Genomic DNA, 13,734 nt, shown 5'->3' with positions numbered 1-13,734 from the left:
TCAAAACTTCCATGCTTCCTGAAATTTGTTAACAGTACACCTGATGCTCCCCCTATTTTTTGTTCTTTAACAACTCATTCACTTTTTACTTCCTGTGCATTGTTTCATGTACTGTTCATACACTTCTGCTTTTTTTCTAATGAGCTGTAGTGCACCTGAGCACTGTATACGAATGTCATTAAAAGTACATTGTATAAGCCATATTGTTCAATTTCTTGACCTCTTTCATCTAACAATTTAACATACTCCTACCAGAATTACTTATACTGCTATAGGGATACTCATTTTATTATAAGTGAAAGGGAATAGTGCAGATTAACAGAATGTGATATGTTTTCAAAACAATTTAATTCATAAGTATAATGATGCTTTCTTATTAAATTTGTTGCTTGTTTATTGTTTAGTGGACACTACTATGGCTAATTCAGTTATGCCAGAAGTATGGGCCTACATAGTCTTCCATAATGAAACCTTTATATGTTAATTATATTAGGGAGTGGTATATTCCTCAGTGAATATATTCTTCTAATATTCAATTATTTCTAATTGCAGCTTTGACTTTACCCCATCAGATTCATCTGCTGTTCTTGCACTCAGCTATATGGCCAAAGTAAGTTGATTGGTTTGCCTTCTTCATCTAAAAGTAAGGAAGCGAGATAAAGAGGTGGTCTTAAAAATGGTTAGAAAAATATTCAGTTCAGAGTACTGATCACACAACTAATTGTAGTGTTGTTGTTTATAAAACTAGTCCCTTTTATTTCAGACATGCTTTCAGTCTGAACTGCTTATGCATTGGTGAGGGGAAAAAACCCTCAAAAGATCATCATCATCATCATCATCATCATCGTTTAGCGTCTGTTTTCCATGCTAGCATGGGTTGGACGGTTCTACTGGGGTCTGTGAAGCCAGAAGGCTTCATCAGGCCCAGTCAAATCTGGCAGTGTTTCTACGGCTGGATGCCCTTCCTAACGCCAACCACCCCGTGAGTGTAGTGGGTGCTTTTTACGTGCCACCTGCACAGGTGCCAGACAGAGCTGGCAAACGGCCACGAACGGATGGTGCTTTTTATGTGCCACCGGCATGAGGGCCAGGCGAGGCTGGCAACGGACACGAACGGATGGTGCTTTTTACGTGCTACCGGCATGAGGCCAGTCGGGGTGGCACTGGCAACGGTCGCGATAGTAAATTAAAAATTAAGTGTGGTGTATTCTTTTATTCTTTTACTTGTTTCAATTATTTGATTGCAGCCATGCTGGAGCACTGCCTTAAAGGGTTTTACTCGAAGAAATTAACCCCAGGACTTTTTCTTTGTAAGCCTGGTACTTATTGTATTGGTCTTTTGCCAAACCGCTAAGTTATGGGGACATAAACACATCAGCATCAGTTGTCAAGCAGCAGTGGGGGGGGGACAAACACGCAAATACACACACACACACACACGGCAGGCTTCTTTCAGTTTCCATCTACCAAATCCACTTGCAGGGCTTTGGTTGGCTTTAGGCTATAGTAGAAGGCATGTAGTGGGATTGAACTGGAAATCATGTGGTTGGGAAGCATGCTTCTTACCACACAGTCATGCCTATGTTTTAATTTTTTTTCTCAAGGTAGCATATGTTTTCAATTATAAATATATTTATTTGTAAATATTACTTAAATAGGTGCAGGTAAGGCTGTATGGTTAAGAAACTCGCTTTGCAGTCACATAATTTTGGGTTCCGTCCTTCTGTGTGGCACCTTAGACAAGTGTCTTCTATAACTCCAAGCCAACCATTGCTTTGTGAGTGAATTTGTAGATGAAAACTATGTGGCAGCTGGCTGTGTGTGTGCGTGCGCACGCATATGTGTCTGTACCTGTGTTCATTTCACCTACACTGCCTGACAACTGTTGTTGGTTTGTTTACATTCTTATGACTTTAGTACTAGATTTTAAAAAATAAGTATTGGGATTGATCTGTTTTACTAAAACTCTTCAAGGTGTGCTCCAGCATGACCACAGTCAGATGACTGGAACAAGTAAAAAGTAAAAGATTCAAGGTATCAAACTTGACTGCTATCTTTTAGTAGCTTTATTTTTCTCTTGTCTTTTAAAAAAATTTTTATGTGAGTGGGAAAATATTCAAGGTCATATTTTCTTGCACATAAAAGGCACCATTCGAGTGTGATCGTTACCAGCGTCACCTTGTGCCCCGTGCTAGTAGGGTACTAAGAGCACCATCCGAGTGTGATCGTTGCCAGAGCGACTAACTGGCTTCTGTGCCAGTGGCATGTAAAAGGCACCATTCAAGTGTGATCGTTACCAGCATCGCCTTACTAGCACCTGTGCCGGTGGCATGTTGAAAAAGATTTGAGCGAGGTCGTCGCTAGTACCGCCTGACTGGCCCCCGTGCCGGTGGCACATAAAAGCACCCATTACACTCTCGGAGTGGTTGGCGTTAGGAAGGGCATCCAGCTGTAGAAACTCTGCCCGATCAAGACTGGAGCCTGGTGCAGCCATCTGGTTCGCCAGCCTTCAGTCAAACTGTCCAACCCATGCTAGCATGGAAAGCGGACGTTAAACGATGATGATGATGATTTCTCATTAAAGGTTCAGTTGCGTTATTGTTTATTTTGCTTCAACTTACTACTGCTTAGGCACACTTTTGATCAAAAGTATCCATCATCCATGACCACCCTGTTTTACCTTGAATGACATATCTTGAATTACACTGCCCAATAAGTCCATTTTTTTTTTTTTTATCAAGATGAAAAATTGAAGCTGTGGAAGATTTGGCTGCTATTTTTAGGAAATGTGCAGCCTTGTAGAGGATGTCTCTTGTGTTTTTCTTCAATGTAGATTATGTTATTTTACATTGCTAAACCTGAGTGCTTAGCAGTAGTACTTACACCTGTTGTGTTTAGATTTACTGAACTATTCAATTAATTTTGTTTTTAATTGCATGATTTTTAAAAATTATACTTTCATTGGATATTTGTGCTCAACAAACAAACTTAAAAAACTCAGAAACATAAATCTCTCAGTGTTTGTGCGTGTGTGTGTGTGTGTGTGAGAGAGAGAGAGAGAAAGAGAGAGAGAGAGAAAGAGAGAGAGAGAGAAAGAGAGAGAGAGAGAGAGCTTTGTTTAAGACGTTGATAGTTTTGATAATCTTGAGTGTAATCCTCAGTTTATATCTTGTGCTGAAACCAACTTGCATCTAATATTTGTGAACAACTTGAGTTCTGATGACATGGGTTGTGGAACTATTAATTGAACCTAATTTGCGCAAGATCTTTCTCCATAAATTCTTGTGTTTGTTACCTGTCGCTGAGAAATATCTTGTTAGGAAGTTATCTCGTCTTTCATACACCTAAGTGGCTGAGAGATGTATTTCTCTTGATTAGGTATGCCAGTAGATTGTGTGCTTTAACCTAGTACTGATGACATTTTTCACTTATAAAGTACACCTGCTACTTACAGCAGTATTTTGTATCTATACATAGATACTATTCATAGTTAAGTAGTCTGGGTTGTTGAGAGGTAAGTACATTGTCTAGTGACACAACACAACTTCAGTAACTAATAAAAACTCAGTCTTTCAGCTTGTCAGCATCTTATTAACTTGGCTATGACTTCAGATGTAGTCCTTGATATTTACCAAATTGAGGATAGTAGTATATGAGAAACAATAGTGGACCAGGTTAAATGCATTATAGCAATTAGTCATGTCCTTTTTGTCTGAGTTCAAATCCTACTGGGGTTGACTTAACTTTCATTCTTCATGGAATTGATAAAATAAGTACCAGTCAAACACTGAAGTTGATTTAGCTGACCATGCACTACTCCAAAACTAGTTTTATTTCAATGCCAATATTAACCAATTCTATATCAAAACTAATTGTTAACACAAAAGTATTCTTATGGTGCCATCCTTTTTATTACTTTATTATTCAACATTCATTCTTCCATGATAACATCGTTGGAATGGTTTTTGTTGAAGCAGTTGTTTTAAACACTTGATGATGATGATGTGTAGATTGGCTTAATGAATCAAGATTTTGCTTCACTATCTCATGATCTTGAGTTCGGTCCCACTTTGTGGACTCTTGTGTCAATGCCATTTCAATTTCTATAGCTTTTGGTTGACTCATACCAAGTGAGTGAAATTGGATAGATGGAAACTCAATTGAAACCCATCAGGTGGATTATATCTGTAATCCAAAGGACACAACCTTGTCTGTGTCACACTGATTCTGCCTATGAATTACTTTGAGTGTGCATGTCTGTGGAATGTTCAGTTAAGTAGTCTAGGTTGTTGAGAGGTAAGTACATTGTCTAGTGACACAACACAACTTCAGTAACTAATAAAAACTCAGTCTTTAGGAACAGGTAATTCAGTTGATTGATCAACTGATTCCTCGTCATCAAATGACAGAGATCCCTGCCTAATATTACTCTTTATGTAAACTACTCTTGTATGAAATATAAGTAGAACTTATTCTTAAGTATAACTATAACTTATATCTTAGTTATACTGAAGTATAAGTTGTTGGTAGCTAACCAAACTGAAGAAAACAGAGTTACATGTTATCAAGACTTAGAAGACAGTGACAAAATTAAATTTCACATTTAGATTACTTTGTCAAATGTAATACTTATTTATTCATATTGTTTTGAATTAATTATGTGTGACCTCATATCTTTAAGATTTTTAGAATGAGAGGTGTGAGAGGTCAGACCTGGCCAGTTTGAATATAAAACAGGTAGAATTCGGTTGGATGTGGTCAGTTCAAATGTTAAAGAGTTAAACTCATGACCATAGTGGTCAGTAGTAAATTTACAGCCATTGTAAGTCTTGTTTCCAATATTTTAAGGGAAACTAGTAAAAGTTAGATAAATTATTCCATTTCTTCTTTTTTTTTCTCACATTTGACTATTTCATTTTTTAATTTCCATTTACAGCAACGTCGAGATCTTGAAGAAAATCAAGCTAAAAAACCGCCTGTTGTCAAAACTGACTCTTTAAAAGCCAAACGACCGATGAATGGATTTATGCTTTTTGCTAAGAAAAACCGATTGGAATATACCCAGATGTACCCTGGGAGAGATAACAGGTAAAAGCAACTGTTTATTTTTCATTACTAGCAGAAAACCTATCATTATTAACCTTAAAGCTTCTTGTGCAATTATAGTATACAGTGTTTTGATGTTATTGTTGTTATTTGCAGCAGTGGTAGTGATGATATTGAATAGCTCCTTCTAGTCACTCTTGTTCAGTCAAAAGTATAGCTCAAATGTTGCCTTATTGCTTTGTCAACCAGATTATCAGATGTCCCAATATATTGCTAGTTACAATGTGCTTCCATTCCTCTCTTGATTGTATCCTTCTCTTCCATTTGGGTCCTAATTATGTGACAATGTCATCTTCCCATTGTCTTCGAAGTTTTCCGAGTGTTCTCTTTTGATCTCTTGGATACCATTCAACAACTGCATGGGTTCACCTGTTGTCTTAACTTTGAGACATGTTTGGTCCAGCAAAACGTCTGCTTTTGGTGTTACATGATCGCATCATTCATTCTACTCCTTTCTTGAATTGTCTCATTTTGGATATACTCCTGCAATGATATTCCTAGCATGGATTTTTCCATGACCTTCCATGTCATAGCTAGTTGTTGTTTGTTTGTTTTTTGTTGTAGCCTATGTTTCACTTGCATATATGAGCATAAGTAGGATGGTTTACTTTGAGCACATCTTTAAGCAAGGCTAACATCTTCCATCCTGTTTTTACTCTCCACAAGATTTCAGCATTCAGGCATGTTCTAAGTAGACATATTCCTTCACTTCAAATTTCATCACTTCCTACCTCTATAAGGTATTGTGCTATGTTTTCGGACAGCATATATTTTGTTTCCATGTGCCTTAGGGTCAACCTAGCAAAAACCAGTCTTAGTAAGTAGGAAGGCTGTCAAACCACAAACTCCTTCAAGTTGATGGCTCTGCTCGATCTGTAGAAAAGGTGTGGGTAGAAACTCCTTATGATGTACCCGGTGTAAGCTATGGACACATAAAAGGTGCAGCAAAATAGTTTTTGTGTGTAGCAGATGCACAGGGGCAATAGAAAATGTACAGAAAACAGATTCCATCACATGCCAGGGGGAAAAACTAGAAGTAGTTAATAGTTTCCGTTACCTAGGCAACCAAGTCTGTAGTGGGGGTGGTTACTCTGAGAGTGTAGCGGCTAGAATAAGAATAGCCAGGGCAAAGTTCAGGGAGCTCCTACCTCTGCTAACAACTAAGGGCCTCTCGCTCAGGATAAAAGGTAGACTGTATGATGCATGTCTGTGAACTACCATGCTACATGACAGTGAAACATGGGCCATGACTGCTGAGGACATGCGAAGGCTTGAAAGAAATGAAGCTAGTATTATCAGCTGGATGTGTAATGTCAGTGTGCATACACGACAGAGTGTAAGCACCCTGAGAGAAAAGTTGGGTATAAGAAGCATCAAATGTGATGTGCAAGAGAGATGACTGCTGGTATGGTCATGTGTTATGTATGGATGAGGACAGCTGTGTGAGGACGTGCTACTCCCTAACTGTGGAAGGAACCTGTGGAAAAGGTAGACCCAGGAAGACATGGGATGAGATGGTGAAGCATGACCTTTGAACATTGGGCCTCACAGAGGCAATTACAGGAGACCGAGACTTTTGGAGATATGCTGTCATTGAAAAGACCCGGCTACTAAAGTGAGATCACAGCCATGCATGTCCAACCCAGTAAATGTACTCCTGATGCGTCGTGCGATATGATATGCTTGAGAAGATCTGTTAAGTCAAGTAAAACCAATATTGTAGCTCTGGCCAGTATGCCCTGACTGGCTCCCATGCTGGTGGCATGTAAAAAGCAGCATCTGAACATGGTTGATGCCAGGTCCGCCTGACTGGCTCCCATACTGGTGGTACATAAAAATCACCATCTGAATGTGGCCGGTATCAGTACCCCTTAACTGGCTCTCATGCCGGTGGCACATGAAAAGCACCAACTGAACGTGGCTGATGCCAGTACCCCCTGACTGGCCCCAGTGCCAGTGGCACATCAAGAGCACTATCCGAACGTGATTGATGCCAGGCCTGCCTGACTGGCTCCTGTGCAGGTAGCACATAAAAAGCACCCACTACACTCTCAGAGTGGTTGATGTTAGGAAGGGCATCCAACTGTAGAAACATTGCCAGATCAGATTGGAGACTGGTGTAGCCACTGGATCTCCAGACCTCAGTCAAACCATTCAACCCATGCCAGCATGGAAAATGAACGTTAAACGAGGAGGAAGAGGTTTATTTTGAGGTTGCTGTCAGTATGGTCTGCAGCTGATGTAATGTTTCTGCAATGAGCATTATGTTGTCTGTTATTTGGAAATGTGTTCATAGTTCATTGTTGATGTTGACATCACCTTTCCAGGTAAATGCTGATGTCTCTGATGATGCAAGGAGTCGAGGTACAAGCATCAAGCAATGAAATACTTTTTCTCCAAAGTTCTTTACCACATCTTGAAACCATCATCAGATAGCTCAGATGTAACTACTCAAACGATTCACTTAATCAAAATACTATATATATATATATATATATATAGTTAATCCAAACAAGAAAACACAGAAAAAAAAGAGAAAAAAACACAGCAACGCGAGGACGTGGAACAATTAAAGTATTATTGACGCTCAGGAAAGAAGGGAAGGAGGGTTTAACGTTTCGAGCAGAGCTCTTCGTCGGAAACAAGGAGAAGGAAAGATCCCAAGAAGGGAAGACAGAGGAAAAGATATTTTTGCTGGTGGTGCTCAAGAGATCACATGTATATATATATATATATACAGAGAGAGAGAGAGGGAGAGAGAAGATGATGATGATATATATATATATAGATATATAAGGTGGCGACCTGGCAGAAACGTTAGCACGCCAGGCGAAATGCATAGCCATATTTCGTCTGTCGTTACGTTCTGAGTTCAAATTCCGCCGAGGTCGACTTTGCCTTTCATCCTTTCGGGGTCGATTACGCACTGGGGTCAATGTACTTGACTTAATCCCTTTGTCTGTCCTTGTTTGTCCCCTCTATGTTTAGCCCCTTGTGGGTAATAAAGAAACAGATATATATATAGATATATATATGACAAGGGACCGGGAGATGTAGCAGTTTGCCGTAATTGATAAGATGCATCAAGCTAAGTAAAATCATTGTCTTCCACACATACAAGCTTGTCCTTTCAGGTGCTGGTGCTGTGTCAACACACCTGTGCTAGTGCTGTATTAATGCACCTGTGCCTGAGCTGTGTAAACACACTTGTGCCAGTGGTACATAAAAAGCACCCAGTTCACTCTGCGATGTGGCTGGTGTTAGGAAAGGCATCCAGCTGTAGAAACCATGCCACAACAGACAATCGAGTCTGAACAACTTTGCTAGCCAGTTCCATGTCAAATTGTCCAACCCATTAAATGATGATGATGGCGATGATGATGACATATATGTATATATATATATATATCACACCAAATAATGTAAATGTCACATTTGTCTGAGGTTAAAAGCCATGCATAGCTGGGTTATGTGGAGTACAGTGTAGCAGTTAAGACCTATGGATGGGTAGTGTTTGTAAATGTACTAGTTGCATTGTAACAATCTGTACATATTGTGTTTGATTGGATGTAACCAGGTGGGCATAATGTATGGCTTTCAATGTTGTGTGGACAGTTATGGGTTGCAGTTTCTTGTGGTGTCAGTATACAGAACCTTTGGCTTACACTCCAACTCCTGAAATTTATATTTTCGGCTTCTCTATTTATAATGACACTAATCATATATTTCTTATACTGATTGAAAGCAGAGCAATTTATGGTCAGTTTGAATCATCAAATTATTTTTTAGTACTCTAACCTGTTAACATTTATATTTAGAGGCTATAGCTATATTGTTGTGACTTTTTTAATATCATTTTTTAAAGTTACAAACAATTATAAGATAAACCTTCAAAATTAACATGAATTGGCTGACAGATTCCTTGTTTCTTATTCAAATAGAACATGTGGCAAACAGTTGAACCCTAAATACCACTTGGATGAAGAATTACTACATTAACTGAAGTATTAGTAAATGTCATATTTTGATTTCCTTTCTACTTTAGAGCCATCAGTGTTATGCTGGGAGACAGGTGGAAGAAAATGAAAACTGAGGAACGCAATGTCTTTGCTGAAGAAGCAAAATATTTGGCTGAACAGCTCAAGAAAATACACCCGGACTGTTGGAAAAGAAAATCTGTGAAAAGCTGGTAACTTTGTTTTTACTTTTGTTTGGTTTTAAATTGCTAATTGTTGATCTTGATCAGCATTGTCTTGGTTTTTTTATTTGATTTTTGGCATTTCAAAAAAAAATAAAAAGACCCTCAAGTTTTGCTATCTTTTTTTTCTAAAACTCAGCAGAGTAGAAAAATGAAAAAGGAGGTTTAATAATAATTATAATTTCAATTACTGCATAATATGATGTCTATAGAGTATATAGAGGTCAACTTTGGGCAAGATGGACTTTTGTTTCTGTTGGAATTCCTAATTTTGATTTATATCATTTCTCTTATGATGCTAACACTCTTAGGAAATGTACGATCATCACAACCCCATTTGTCTTACACATTTACATTCAAGAAGCCTCAAGAATTATACAAATGTATTATTTGTAAGATTTGTAGAAAGAAGTAATATCTGAAAAGGAATACAGTTTAAAAAGTGGCTAAATTACTAGTTGATGTTGTAGTGGGAAAGTGATGAGCTGAGCAACAAGTTCCAGTGGAGAGTTAGGCTAAGCAAAACTATATGTGTTACTAGCAGCTTTGTTAACAAATGAGGAATATGGTATAAAACAAGTTAGTAGATGCAGCAAATGCTTTTGAATGCTATCAAGAGTATCAATTCTTGTGCTATAGTGGGAAATGTTACAGAAAGCTACTGATTTGTAAAGGAGTATTTGTGATGTTAGGCAACATAATGAGCTGCATCATAACATTTATCTTCTCTACGAAATCGACTGGACTGCACAGTAGCTTATCTCCACTCATCTTTTGTTTTCACTCCCCCATTCCAGCTCTATGATCCACTATTAACTTCCCAATTCTCTTTAGATTCTTTGATAAATGCAGACAGAATTATAGATGCAGGTATGGCCATAGCTGCAAGTATGGTTTGTCAAGAAGTTTGCTTCACAACCACATGGTTTTAGGTTCAGTCCCACTGCATGGTACCTTGGGCAAGTGTCTTCTACTGTAACCCGAGGCTGATCAAAGCCTTGTGAATAAATTTGATTGATAAAGACTGAAAGAAGCCCACACTTCCAAGGCAATGACTAAACGCGTAGACATAATATTATTGGCAGACCTGTAACACATGCACCCCATTCCTCTTCACTTTTTTATCAAATGCTTAAGCATATTGTTATTTATCTTGTACTGTTCTTTCAGTACCACTTTGGTGAGAATCATAATGGCTATGCTAATGAAAGCAAAATTAGACTAAAAGTTGCTAGGAGTTCCTTTACTCATTTCACAAAGTGAAAAGAATATTATATATTGTTGTAATCCTCTGTTGGACTGTTATAACGTCCACTCCAGTATAGCAGTATAGTTAGTTAGACAAGTATCTTGACTGACACTCTCCTCAATTTCCTATGTCGTGGGCACAACAAACACCATCTGATCGTGGCCGTTCGCCAGCCTCACCTGGCACCTGTGTCGGTGGCACATAAAAACACCATCCAAAGACCCGGCGACGTAGTCAGTCCACCTGTGCATACCTTCCCTCTTATGACACTTGTGAAGACCTGTTGAGGCAGAGGCAAGTGTGTGACACTTGTGAAGACCTGTTGAGGCAGAGGCAAGTGTGTGACACTTGTGGAGACTGTTGAGGCAAGTGTGTGACACGCGTGACACTTGTGAAGACCTGTTGAGGCAAGTGAAAATCAAACCAAATCAAAATAGATGAACATCAATGGAATTTGTATCTTTGTGGTTCCAGTACCGGTGGCACACAAGAAAACCATCCGATCGTGGCCGTTCGCCAGCCACATCTGGCACCTGTGTCGGTGGCACATAAAGACACCATCCGAAGACCCGGCGACGCAGACAGTCCACCTGTGCATACCTTCCTTCTTGTGACACTTGTGAAGACCTGTTGAGGCAAGTGACACTTGTGAAGACCTGTTGAGGCAAGTGAAAATCAAATCAAATCAAAACAAATCAAAATAGATGAACATAAATGGAATTTGTATCTTTGCGGTACCAGTGCGGTGGCACACAAGAAAATCATCCGAACGTGGCCGTAGCCAGTACCGCATAGACTGGCCTCCGTGCTTTGGGGACGTAACAAACACCATCCGATCGTGGCCGTCCGCCAGCCTCATCTGGCACCTGTGTCGGTGGCACATAAAAAACCATCCGAGCGTGGCCGTCTGCCAGCCTCGTCTGGCACCTGCCAGCCTCATCTGGCACCTGTGTCGGTGGCACATAAAAACACCATACCATCCGATCGTGGCCGTTCGCCAGCCTCATCTGGCACCTGTGCGGTGGCACATAAAGACACCATCCGAAGACCCGGCGACGTAGTCAGTCCACCTGTGCATACCTTCCCTCTTATGACACTTGTGAAGACCTGTTGAGGCAAGTGTGTGACACTTGTGAAGACCTGTTGAGGCAAGTGAAAATCAAACCAAATCAAAATAGATGAATATCAATGGAATTGTATCTTTGTGGTTCCAGTAACGGTGGCACACAAGAAAACCATCCGAAGTGGCCGTAGCTGGTACCGCATCGACTGGCCTCCGTGCTGTGGGCACAACAAACACCATCTGATCGTGGCCGTTCGCCAGCCTCACCTGGCACCTGTGTCGGTTGGCACATAAAAACACCATCCAAAGACCCGGCGACGTAGTCAGTCCACCTGTGCATACCTTCCCTTATGACACTTGTGAAGACTGTTGAGGCAGAGGCAAGTGTGTGACACTTGTGAAGACCTGTTGAGGCAGAGGCAAGTGTGTGACACTTGTGGAGACCTGTTGAGGCAAGTGTGTGACACGCGTGACACTTGTGAAGACCTGTTGAGGCAAGTGAAAATCAAACCAAATCAAAATAGATGAACATCAATGGAATTGTATCTTTGTGGTTCCAGTACCGGTGGCACACAAGAAAACCATCCGATCGTGGCCGTTCGCCAGCCACATCTGGCACCTGTGTCGGTGGCACATAAAGACACCATCCGAAGACCGGCGACGCAGACAGTCCACCTGTGCATACCTTCCTTCTTGTGACACTTGTGAAGACCTGTTGAGGCAAGTGACACTTGTGAAGACCTGTTGAGGCAAGTGAAAATCAAATCAAATCAAAACAAATCAAAATAGATGAACATAAATGGAATTTGTATCTTTGTGGTACCAGTGCCGGTGGCACACAAGAAAATCATCCGAACGTGGCCGTAGCCAGTACCGCATAGACTGGCCTCCGTGCTTTGGGGACGTAACAAACACCATCCGATCGTGGCCGTCCGCCAGCCTCATCTGGCACCTGTGTCGGTGGCACATAAAAACACCATCCGAGCGTGGCCGTCTGCCAGCCTCGTCTGGCACCTGCCAGCCTCATCTGGCACCTGTGTCGGTGGCACATAAAAACACCATCCGAGCGTGGCCGTCTGCCAGCCTCGTCTGGCACCTGTGTCGGTGGCACATAAAAACACCATCCGAGCGTGGCCGTTCGCCAGCCTCGTCTGGCACCTGTGTCGGTGGCACATAAAATCACCCACTACACTCTCGGAGTGGTTGGCGTTAGGAAGGGCATCCAGCTGTAGAAACACTGCCAGATCTGACTGGCCTGGTGCAGCCTTCGGGCTCCCCAGACCCCAGTTGAACCGTCCAACCCATGCTAGCATGGAGAACGGACGCTAAATGATGATGATGATGATGATGATGAAAGTATTTATAGCGAGCCCCACATACCACTCGTCACGTGGGAGGGGTGTAGGGGTGTTCCATTATCCCCATAAAATATATACATTTAGCTGGCTTTTGAATGGTCCCTTCATTAAATGGTAATACTAATTTGACTATTGTTATTCATACATATGATATCTCTGAATTAGTTACTTAGGTTTTCTATTTTCCTTTTTTTCAGATCAATGCTGGAAAAACACAATTTTGTAAAGCCAACTTCAATGAAGGCAGCTACTGATCTCAAAGAGTGTACAACTAGCTTTGTCACTGCCATAAAGCACAGCTACACATAAATACCTATCCATATATATATATGTATATATGTATATATGTATATATATATATATATATATATATATATATATATATATATATATATATATATATATATGTATGTATAAAATATATGTATATGTATAAAATATATGTATATGTATAAAATATATGTATATGTATAAAATATATGTATATATATAAAATATATGTATATGTAGAAAATATTTGTATATATGTGTGTGTCTGTGTGTGAAGAAAACATATTTTCACTGAAAATCTCAAACTATTGATAAAATATGTAGCTCAGCTGAGCAGCAATAGTTTCAATATTTGGGCTGATATCTTCCTGAAAACTTCAGCCCAAATAGAAATCTGGTTCAAAATAGATAGATCCTATCTTATTTTTTCATATTTTCTTTTTTTTTTTTTCATGAAATTTATGTTTTGTATATATTTCATTTTAAGAGT

General features: G+C 39.9%; 1 protein-coding gene across 1 annotated transcript in view; it reads left to right on the top strand.

The window, feature by feature from the left end:
* LOC115217601 (HMG box-containing protein 1-like) overlaps positions 1 to 13,316 on the top strand; it is a 78,376-nt gene extending 65,060 nt beyond the window's left edge. The window contains exons 9-12 of the mRNA XM_029787356.2: positions 553 to 610; positions 4,937 to 5,088; positions 9,152 to 9,295; positions 13,172 to 13,316. Coding sequence (XP_029643216.2) covers positions 553 to 610; positions 4,937 to 5,088; positions 9,152 to 9,295; position 13,172 — 355 coding nt within the window. The 3' untranslated portion in view covers positions 13,173 to 13,316. The remainder of the gene's footprint in view (positions 1 to 552; positions 611 to 4,936; positions 5,089 to 9,151; positions 9,296 to 13,171) is intronic.
* Positions 13,317 to 13,734: the final 418 nt, after the last annotated feature.

The sequence above is a fragment of the Octopus sinensis genome, linkage group LG1 (genome assembly GCF_006345805.1).
Source record: "Octopus sinensis linkage group LG1, ASM634580v1, whole genome shotgun sequence".
Taxonomy (NCBI): Eukaryota; Metazoa; Mollusca; class Cephalopoda; order Octopoda; family Octopodidae; genus Octopus; species Octopus sinensis.
Note: the sequence above shows the minus strand (reverse complement) of the source record. Positions and strands in the feature narration are given on the sequence as shown.